Below are 10,691 nucleotides of genomic sequence, written 5' to 3' on the forward strand. Positions count from 1 at the left end.
TTCAGACACTCCAGAAGAGGGCATCAGATCTTGTTATGGATGGTTATGAGCCACCATGTGGTTGCTGGGATTTGAACTCTGGACCTTCGGAAGAGCGGTCAGGTCCTCTTACCCACTGAGCCATCTCACCAGCCCCAGGAACTTTTCTTTTATAGTTGATCTTGAGACTTTTCTAGTTTATTTCTCTTTGTGTCCATGACAAGGCCTATGGCTCACCAGGATCCACCCACCCATCCCTCAGCCACCACACCTAACTGGGAAATGCTTCTTAATTGGTTAGATGAAGAGGAAAGTTCTGCCTTGAATTTGGGTAGCACCACTTCTCTAACTGGGCCCTTCATCAAATGAAAAGGAGAGGGAACAGCCAAGGCAGCCTTGAGGGCTTGGTGGGCCTGTTCTAGCAGTGTGGCGGCCCTCTCTCCTGTTGGCAGTCTCGTTATCACTGCAGTGCACCTGGTTGTTACTGTGCTGTTTGCTTACTCTGTAGTCCTGACTACAGAATCAAGATTATCTCTCTCCATAGCCGTGGGATGATCTGAAGGGAGGATCATGCCACGTGGGAGCCGAACCACAACAGTAGCTAGTGATGGTTCCTTTTTTATTTCTTACCATGTTTCTGTCCTTATCAATTTATTTTATTTTATTTTTTTAGCCCTGGGCTGTCCTGCAACTGTCTCATTAGATCAGGCTGGCTCTGAACTCAGATCCACCTGTCTCTGCCTCCCAAGTTTGGGATTAAAAGTGTGTACTACTCCATCAGACTAAATTGGGGAGTGACAAGCTCAACACAGTAGGGGTGTTTTCTTTATCAGTAACTTTTCTTCTTGCTGTGACAGGCAGCTTAAGGGTTTGTTTAGGCTTGCAGTTTGAAGGGATACAGCCAACCCTGCTGGCAGGAGTGTGAGCTGAAGCTGGGCATCCTTGTTCATGAAGCAGACAGGGTTTCTCTGTGAAACCTTGGCTGTCCTGGAACTCACTCTGTACACCAGGCTGGCCTCGAACTCCACCTACCTCTGCCTCCCAAGTGCTGGGATTAAAGGTGTGTGCCACCACCGCCCGTCTGGCTTTTCACCTTTTCATCAGTCTGGAAGCACAGTCCAAGGGGTGATGATAATGCATAGGTTTCAGGGTTGGTTAGACATCTCCTGGGTGACCCTCAGTGAATACTGACTGTCACGGAGGTCATTGCTTGCCCTGCCTTCTCCCTGTACTGCATGTAGGGCTTTAGCATGCTCTCTCTGACTCACTGTCACTCAGTAGCAGGCCATCCTGGGGCCATCTGTTTGTCAGGTGCCAGTGACCTTCAGAGACGTGGCCGTGTACTTCTGCAGGGAAGAATGGGAGTGTCTCAGTCCTAGCCAGAGGACCCTCTACCGGGATGTGATGCTGGAGAACTTCAGGAACTTGAATGAACTGGGTAAGGGCTGCATGTCAGTTTCTGGAGCTTGATGGGTCCTGGCTAAAGATTCCTGTGCTGTGTCCGATCTTGTCTGGCTCCCCTGGGGTAGCCTGTCTTTTTTCCTCAAACCCTTGGGGCCCTGCGGAGGCTTCTATCAACATGTGTGTGTTCACATGTACACATGCATACTTCTGTCTCCTTCCTGCAAGCCTTCTCTATCTTCTTCTTTTTTGGTTTTTTCGAGACAGGGTTTCTCTGTGTAGCCCTGGCTGTCCTGGAGCTCACTCTGTAGACCAGGCTGGCCTCGAACTCAGAAATCTGCCTGCCTCTGCCTCCCAAGTGCTGGGATTAAAGGCGTGCGCCACCACCGCCTGACCTCTGTCTTCTTCATTCCTACTTCCAAGATGGTTCTCCAGGACACCTACCAGGGCTGGCCAGGCTGCTCTTAGTCCTGGCCTTATATTTGTTGTCTACACAAATCAGATCCCATTTCCCTCCCTTTTGGAAAGGATGCTGTAGCCGGAGACCAGGCCTTATTTCCCGTCTGGAACAATGGGATGAGCCATGGGTTGATGACTGGGACAGATCTGAGTTTCCAGAAGGACAAAAAAGTTTCTGCCCAGGTAAGTGAGATGAGCTCTTCCCACTCTCAGACACAGAGCCACTAAGTTCCGACGGCGGGGTGCGTGTCTGTGTCACTGGTCCCTTGTGAGGTTATACCTGAAGAGAGGTGTTTGAGAAAGGGAGGCAGTGTCCTAGCAGTGTTGTCTGAGCCTGGGAGTGGCTGGGATCAGACCGTTCTATCCGTTCAGCAAGGCCGAGAGGAGAGAGGCCATGCTCCAGGTTTGTGATAGGGGAGCAGATTCTCTATTTCACATGTGTCTGCTCGTTTGTAGAAGTAGGATAAAGCCCCGGCTCTTTCCTTAAACTATTCCCAGTGGTGGTCATGAGGGGGTTTTCTCTTTGCCACGGTTGGCATGGAACCTAAGGCCTCAGGTAAGCAGTTGTTGGGCTACAACTCAGCCCGGGATCCTGTGCCCCTCCATGTCCCATCTACACACCTCCAGACAGGGTTTCTCTGTGTAGCCCTGGCTGTCCTGGAACTCACTCCTGTAGAACAGGCTGGCCTTGAACTCAGAGATCTACCTGCCTCTGCTTCCCTAGTGTCCGGCAACTTTGATTTTAATGAGATCTACCTGCCTCTTCCCAAGTGCTGGGATTAAAGACTTGTGCCATAACCCAGTTTGAGGCTCACTTCTAAGTCTCCCATTGTTAGCTTGGCTCATCTGTGCACACTGAACACATTTTCACTTTTTGTTGACTCTCTAAGTAGATTGGGTTGGTTTGATTCTTGGTAGCTTTTCTTCACCCTGTGTTGGGTGGTGTTTTTATAAGTTGGTCCGTATCTGGGCCAGTTCTGTGTAAATGTATCTGTTCCTCCACAGGAGGCAGAAAGGTGGCTTCAGCTCCTGGGAGGACCCATTCACGGATAGGAGCCAGGAGAGGGGCCACCTTGAGGAAGCATGGCCTGACTTCCGGTAAGGTGCGCCTTCCCAGAGCTACCTCTGGGAGAGTGGATAAAAAGGAAGCTCTCCAGAACCGGATGTGTGGGAAATCCCGCAGGAAGCAGCCAGACCTCAAGGAGCAGGGCCGGAGCGGCCCGGAGGGACAGCCATTTATCTGTGGCATCTGTGGGAAGGCCCTGAGCTGCCACAGCCGGCTGGCCGCTCACCAGACAGTCCACACGGGAACCAGGTCCTTTGAGTGCCTCGAGTGTGGCCGGACGTTCCGCTGGGCTTCAAACCTTCTGCGCCACCAGAGGAATCACACGAGCGAGAAGCCGTTCTGCTGTGAGCTCTGCGGGCAGGCCTTCAGCCTGAAGGACCGCCTGGCGCAGCATCGCAAAATCCACACCGAACACCGGCCCTACGAATGCAGTGACTGCGGGAAGGCCTTCAAGCAGAAGTCCAACCTCCTGCGGCACAAGCTCGTTCACACCGGGGAGAAGCCGTTCTGCTGCCACACCTGCGGCAAGGCCTTTCGGACTAAGGAGAACCTCAGCCACCACCAGCGGATTCACAGCGGGGAGAAACCCTACGCCTGCGGGACGTGCGGCAAGGCCTTCAGGTGGCCTAAGGGCTTCAGCATCCACCAGAAGCTGCACTTGACCAAGAAGTTCTATCAGTGTGAGCAGTGCGGAAAGGGCTTCCGCCACCTGGGCTTCTTCACGCGACATCAGACAACTCACGGGCGAGGAGAAGTATAGCGCCTCCTGTGGGCATCTTCCCTGTTCTCGGCCTCCCTCTGGGAAGACCGCAGCAGGTGCTCTCAAGCCGAGGCAACATACACAACCCAGGACCTGCAGTTTTCACTCTCTGCACGTCTCCGAGGAAGTTCTGACTCTGGGGAGGGATCCGTTCCTTTGGTGCTCCTTGCCTCTGGCTGTGTTGGCTAAGGGATGTGCCCCGTCCTGAGTGTCACTCTTACGCACTTTAAATCTTCTCTCTCCTAGCTCTTCCGCCCCGTCCTCCTGTCCTTCGGGAGGGAGGTTTGAGGCTCCAGCAGAAGCAGAGCTTTACTGTTGGAGCTGACACAAGGGCAAAGCCTGATAATCGAGTTTGATTCCCAGGGATCTATATGGTGGGAAGAGAGAGCCGAATGCTCTAAGCTGCCCTCTGACTTCCCTTGTGTGTGTGTGTGTGTGTGTGTGTGTGCGCGCACACAAACACAATAAATACATAACTCCATGGGAGATGCCTCCTCTTCAGCCTCGGCAGGTGGCTATAGAGACAGACAGCCTTGGTAGCAGACTACAGAAAGACCTGGAAAGACTTTGTGGGGAGTAAATGTCCACTACAGCGCCCTCAGTGGCATGTCTCCTGCACTTTGTTCTGCTAGAGATACTAGATCTTTGCTTCTATTTATTTGGTTTGGTTAAAGTATAACCAGGTTGTTTCCCAGCAGCAGTGGGGCACTCCCGGGAAGGTGGATGAGCCTTTGCCTCACATATGGTCCTTTGTACTGGAGGAGAGTCTAGTGCCGGCCAGGGAGGGGCAGCTGGAACCTCTGCTTCTGGCTGTGTTGAGGGATGGGTGCTTCTCAGTGGTCCTGTTTCTCTGTACAAGGTCATGAACTGTAGAGATGGCTGCCAAGCTGGGCCCATTCTCTGCTTCTTTGTCCCTTCAGGAATGAGACCCCACTGTGCACAGGCTGTAGCTACTGTAGTGCTGGCCATCGGGTGGGGCTCAAGCTGTCTGGGTCATCACCTGCCATTGTCCTAGGTGCTCCTCTTTCAGCTCTGACCCTGGTGCCTAGGGTCATGCCCCTAGAGTTAGGCTGGGCCTTCCAGCAGTGCGAGGTGGCCATGTGTATTACAGGACGTCTTCAGTTCTAAATCGGCATGTCAGCTTTTCAGCTAGAGATTGGCCTACCAGGTGGGGCTCATGGATACAGCCCTGCACTCTACAAGCCAATCAAGGGACTAAGCTTGTTTTCCTCTTAACAAATCAGGATCTAATGACAGATTATGGGGCAGGAGAGATGGCTCAGCAGTTAAAAGCACTGACTGCGCTTCAGAGAATTCAGGCTCCCATCCCAGCACCCACATGACCGCTTACAACAGTCTAACTCCAATGCCAGGGGATCCTACACTGTTTACTGGCCTCTGGACAGAAGGCCACACATGTGATGTACAGATGTACATGCAGGCAAAGCACCCACGCATAGTTTAAGCTCCAGTTAACAAATGCAGTTTGTGGGAAATGGGAACCAGAAGATAGCCCAGTATGTATGTCGGGTGGAGCTGACAGATGACCTTTATCATAAGCCACGCAAGGTTGCTTTTAAGATTTTAAAAAATGTTTTATGTGTATGAGTCTGTTACCTGCATGTATGCAGTGTGTGTGCCTGGTACCCACAGATGTCTAGAGAGACTGTAGTTCCAACATAGGCACTGTTAAAGTCTGTGGCGGTGTGCTGAGTTTAACTGAGCCTGCATTTCATTTCCTATACTTAGATGTTCACCTTCCACCTAAGGGCTGCCAGACAGACAGCTAGGTGTCTGTTCCATGTCCAGTAGATGGAGCTGGGAGGGCTTTCATAGGTAGGAATGGGCAGAAAGGCCTGCTGTGGAATGCCTTGCCTTGTATCTGAGGAGCAGGCACCTTGACCTGAGTAGATTTGCTTACGGCTCTGGGGATTGAAGCCAGCTAGAGCTGGGTAGGTGCCGCTGAACTGCCTCCCTGCCCAGATGAGACAGTCACATTGTCCAGGCTGATCTTGAATTTTCCATCCTCCTGCCCCAGTCCCCAAGTGGCTGGGACTATAAGCCTATACCACCAGTCCCTTGAATGCCTCTCCCATGCTTTCTCAGTCCTCAAGCCACGTGGAGAACTGCAAAGCCCCATACAAAGGAAGGGGAGAAACCATACTTTTTGTTTAGAAAGGTACTTAAGAGGTGAGAGGGGGCCTGAGTGTCTTTACTGGGATGCTGTAGTAGTTGCTTCTCTGCTGCTGTGGTAACACAGCAAAGCCAACAGCAGCCTAAGGGAGAGTTTATTTTGACTCCGTTCCAGAGTGAGTCCACCATGTCGGGGAAGCATGGCAGCAGGCAGTCATGGCTGTAGATGCAGGAAGCTCAGAACACGCAGGCATCCTCAACCACACTCACTAAGCAGAGGCAACATTGAAAGTGGGATGGGGTTTTTAATGGAAAAGTCTGCCCCCAGAGACATGCTTCCTCCTACGAGGCAGCGCCTCCCAGACAGCTCAGAGAGAAATGGCACCACCGGCTCAAAACAAAAGCCTATGGGAACATTTCTCATTTGGTTCACCACAGAAGCTGTGGTATTCACCCAACATTGACAACCACAGAGAGTTCAAAGGAAGGATTCCACCCAGGTGTAACCTGCTGAACCAATATTTTACTTAGTTTATGGAGAAGCTTCACACCGGAATCCCACTTTCAGTTAACACCCCACCTATATACTCCAGCACTTGTGGGAACTGCCTGCAGCTGGGGCAATATCCGACAAGGTTGGGCGCTGGCAGCAGGGAGCGGCCCGATTTTAGATATGGTCTGATGACCCTACCCACTTTGCCAAAAATGTTGCTAGGTGTGAGTTGGCGAGGATGTTTGGGTAGCCAACTCAAATGACAGTAGCAATACCTAGTGAGTGTTTCACACTTACACTGTAGCATCTGAGGGTTGGGAGATGGCTCACTGGATAAAGCAGTGCTGTGCCTGCGTGAGGACCCAAGTTTAGATCCCTAGCACCCACACAGTAAGCTGGCTGAGCACGTGGCCCACTCATAACGGTAGAGACGGGATTCCTGGGGGCAAACCGGCTAGCTGGGCTGCCTTGGTACGTTCTGCCAGAGACCTCACTAATACAGTAGACGGTGATCAGGGAAGACCCCTCTGGTGATGTCAAGCTGGCCTTCACAAGCACACTTGCACGTATGCAAACATACATCCAGACACACGCAGCACAGAAGATCCCAGTGTCTGATGTTAGATCTGACAGAAGAGGTCTGGTTCCTTAAGCGGGTCACAAGACTGCTCTTGGACAGCAGGACGTACATCCCCATGGTCTACATGCTTCTCTCTCCATTCTGCAATTCTGGAGGCCCTGCAACCTGACCGTTAGATCTTCTAAGCTTCCACTAGGGAGCTGGAGAGGCGGCTCAGTGGTAAGCATTTGCCGTTCTTGCTGAGGACCCGGGTTTAGTTCCAAACACCCACACAATGAATGGCTTACAAGTAACTGGAACTCCAGTCCCTGGGAATCAGGCACCAGGCATGCATATGGTACACATACTCAGAGGTAAAACACACCCATACACATGAAAATCTCAAGTCTTTAAAGATGTATTTTCTGTATATGGGTTTGCATGTACCTGTAACGGCATCCAGTACCATTGTCAACGGTATGAGCGCTATGTGGGCACTCCAAATCTCGGAGAGCAGCCAGTCTTCTAAACTGCTAAGCTGTCTCCCCAACCCATAAAAGAGACTTTTTTTTTTTTCCTTTGTGAGACAGGATTTCTTTTTAAAGATTTATTTAGTTCGAGGACAGCCTGGTCTACAGAGGGAGTTCCAGGACAGCCAGGGCTATACAGAGAAACCCTGTCTCGAACAACAAAAAGGAATTATTTATTTTTATGTATGCGTGTACACTGTAGCCGTACAGATGTTTGTGATCCTTCATGGGGTTGTTGGGAATTGAATTTTTAGGACCTCTGCTCACTTAGCCCCTGCTTGCTCCAGCCCAAAGATTTATTTATTATTATACATAAGTACACTGTAGCTGACTTCAGACGCACCAGAAGAGGTCATCAGATCTCATTATGGGTGGTTGTGAGCCACCATGTGGTTGCTGGGATTTGAACTCAGGACCATCGGTAGAGCAGTCAATGTTCTTACCCACTGAGCCATTTCTCCAGCCCAAGACGGTTTCTGATGGCCGTGTCCCTGAACACACATGATCCCCAAGGCAATGGCAGAAGTACCAAGGCTGTGGGCTCCTTCATCTTGTACCTTGGGTCAGGAGGTGTCACCTGCCCTGGACTACCTGGACAGAAAGGCACTCAAAGCCAAGGGACTCCAAAACGTAGTTAAGGAGTGCTTTAGCGATTGGCCTTGTACGTTAAGACAAAGGGGGCTGGAGAGATGGCTCAGCGGTTAAGAGCACTGACTGCTCTTCCAGAGGTCCTGAGTTCAATTCCCAGCGACCATGTGGTGACTCACAACCATCTGTAATGGGACCCAATGCCCTCTTCTGGTGTGTCTGAAGACTGTTACAGTGCATCCATATACATAAATCTTTAAAAAAAATTTTTTTTTTTTTTAAAAAGACAACGGGGCTGAGGTGATGGTGGCTGCCTCTAATCTCAGCACTGAAGAGACAGAGGCTGGAGCATCTCTTGGATTCAAGGCCAGCCTGACCTATCTGCTCTCTGCTGCTGAAATTACACTACCCAACTTCCCCTGAGCCTGCTTTGCTGGCTGTTAGTGGAAGAACATGGAATTCCAGCAGACAAGGACACATCCAGCTCTGTTGTAGCTTGAACGGCAGGCCTCTGCTCACTTGAAATGCAAGGGCATCGACCCAGGCAAGTGTCAGAGCATCACAGGGTTTATGTAACACCTTTATTAACATATTTATGCACCAAGAAATCTTCCAAGTTTGCCAAGTTTGTCCTCCATCCCATGCCCTACTGGCCTGTCCCCTCCTGTGGGTTCAGGCTTGCTCCAAGACAGTTTCTGTGTCCTCTTCAGTGTTCTCTGCCTCCTCCAACTGTGGGCTGAGAGGGGCCTGATCTTCAGACAGGGCTGAGGGAAGCTTGGAGCTGGACCTTGCAGGTGTGTCAATTTCTGGAGAGACCTCACGCAAGGAAGGCTGTGGAGAGATCCGAGAGCCCTCGCGCGACCGCAAGGTACTGGAGGTCATGGATGGAACCCTGGAGCCCTTGCCTGACGGGGTCACGGATGAGACCCGCGAGTCCTTGCGTGATGGAGTCAGAGATGAGACTCGAGATCCTGGATGTGATGGACTCCGGGGAGGAATCACAGAGCCAGCCTTCGGAGACCGACCCGGAAGAGACTCACTGGACAATATAGATGGAGTCTTGGAGGGTCGGTGTGACTGATCCATGGATGGGCCCCGGGAGGTCGGAACTGACTGGGGCGTAGCCTGGGCTTTTAAAACGTGCCTGGTTGACATGGCAATTGACCCGATGGGTTGGAGGCTTTGCGGTGGCTGCCAGAGTGGTGGCCCCCCGGGGCCCCTGTGCAACCAGCCGTGCATTTGCTCCAGGTTCTGCATGTCCACGTGCTCCCGGCGCAGCTGCTCCCGCTGCTCCAGCAGCTGCTGTCGCATGTCCTGCAGTAAATGGGTCCTCTGGAGAAGCCTCATGAGTTCTTGTCGGAGATGCCCATTGTCCGCCTTGAGGGCCTGTGCGTGGGAAATGAGGGAACGCGCCGCCTCCCGCTCGGAGCGGCGCGTCAGGGACTGCACTTGCAGCCGCGCCTCCCGCTCGAAAGCCGACTTCTCATCCAGGAAGCGTCGCTTCACCTGGTGGAGGAGCTGCGTATGCTCCACCCGCATGTGCAGCAGCTCGCGCTCCAGGGTCCGGATTCGCGCCAGCTGCTCCAGCTGCAGCTCCTACATGGGGTGGGGTGAGGGTTGGGGGACAGGGGGCGCCGATCAGCGCACCACTAGGGAGCGCGCCCGTCCCTCTCGAGCCCGCCCGGTCCGCGGAGGGCGCGCGCACTGGCCTTGTAGGGCTGGAGCTCCTGCACCTGCTGCGTCATGTTCTCCGCGCGCTTCTTCATTTCCTGCAGCTGAGCGCGCACCCCGTCCTCACGGCTGTGGTAGAAGGAGGCCAGCTCCGCTCGCTGCCACCGAATCTGTGCCAGGTCTATGCGGTTCTGGTCCTCGACCCGCACGACGGCGTTGGCGCAGCGCAGAGCGTGCGCGCTCGCGTAACCGACATAAAGCCGGTTCTCTTCCCGCAGTCGCTGCGCCTCGCTGTTCAGGAACGCATTGTTCTGCAGCACCTCGTCGATCCGCTGCTCACAGGCCACCAGGCTTTCTGAGAGCATGGCGTACTCGCGCTGTAGGTACTGCGCGCGCTCGGAGAGCGGTTGGTCCGCACTTTCCTGCTTGCGCCCGGCGTTTTGTCCGCGCTTCTTCTTGGGCGCCATGGCTTGAGGCCCAAGCCAATTGGACTCATGAGAGCACTGTGCTCCACCCGCTCCCTCAGCTCAGTTACTCCCCCCTCCTTAACCCGAAAATTCTGAAGAACTACACCCTAGGTTCAGGGGTGGGTCTTCAGATTATGAGGTTTAGAGCAGACAGGATTAAGGATCAGAGAGCACCGTGGCCAATCTGTATATGAGCGTTCCCTCCGGACCACAGCTTTCGCATCCTGGTGCGTAGCTCTAGGAATGTTGATGTACAACTTGAACATCCTCTATGGAGACAGAACTTGGTCGCAGTGCCTCGACCTCACCCCATTCTGTTGCTCTGGCAACAGCTTGATTCAATCATTCATCTCTACCGTTTCTTATATCCTTGCACGTTATCTTTTATCTTCAGTTATAGTGTCGCAGTCAGGCAGAGCTTCAGCTTCAAGCCAGTGAGCTAACTTCCAAGTGCCCAGCCTCTGCTCACCCTGGTCTTAGCGCTCTCGCTTTCACTCCATTAGCTGTGGTTCAGGTCCCACAGCATAAGGGGACTCTCACCCACACTCCCTCTATTCAGCTTTGAGTGAAGCTCTCCCCCACCTG

The 10,691-nt window shown here is 52.7% G+C and overlaps 2 protein-coding genes across 4 annotated transcripts in view; one reads left to right on the forward strand and one right to left on the reverse strand.

Moving 5' to 3' along the window:
* The window catches only part of Znf707 (zinc finger protein 707), a 6,453-nt gene extending 2,374 nt beyond the window's left edge, over positions 1-4,079 (forward strand). Inside the window, exons 2-4 of one of the 3 annotated variants that reach the window (XM_029548133.1) lie at positions 1,261-1,417; positions 1,909-2,022; positions 2,845-4,079. In XM_029548133.1, the coding sequence (XP_029403993.1) occupies positions 1,261-1,417; positions 1,909-2,022; positions 2,845-3,665 (1,092 nt within the window). In that variant the 3' untranslated portion in view covers positions 3,666-4,079. Of the gene's footprint in view, positions 1-1,257; positions 1,418-1,908; positions 2,023-2,844 lie in introns of all 3 variants that reach the window. The other 2 variants (XM_021217243.2, XM_029548134.1) reach the window with 2 other exon arrangements.
* Positions 4,080-8,484: 4,405 nt separating this feature from the next.
* Ccdc166 (coiled-coil domain containing 166) lies at positions 8,485-10,106 on the reverse strand. The gene is made up of 2 exons (XM_021217263.2): positions 9,678-10,106; positions 8,485-9,564 (listed from the first exon to the last, which is right to left on the reverse strand). Exons 1-2 carry the CDS (start codon positions 10,104-10,106, stop codon positions 8,641-8,643), a joined length of 1,353 nt encoding a protein of 450 aa, XP_021072922.1. The 3' UTR covers positions 8,485-8,640.
* Positions 10,107-10,691: the final 585 nt, after the last annotated feature.

The sequence above is a fragment of the Mus pahari genome, chromosome 17 (genome assembly GCF_900095145.1).
Source record: "Mus pahari chromosome 17, PAHARI_EIJ_v1.1, whole genome shotgun sequence".
Classification (NCBI taxonomy): domain Eukaryota; kingdom Metazoa; phylum Chordata; class Mammalia; order Rodentia; family Muridae; genus Mus; species Mus pahari.

What these genes read in the sequence shown, in the direction of transcription:
- Ccdc166 (XM_021217263.2), bottom strand. Translation starts at nt 10,106, where the DNA reads ATGGCGCCCAAGAAGAAGCGCGGACAAAACGCCGGGCGCAAGCAGGAA. An exon ending in AGGAGCTCCAGCCCTACAAG is followed by an intron (nt 9,565 to 9,677) that starts GCCAGTGCGCGC and finishes CACCCCATGTAG; the next exon opens with GAGCTGCAGCTGGAGCAGCT.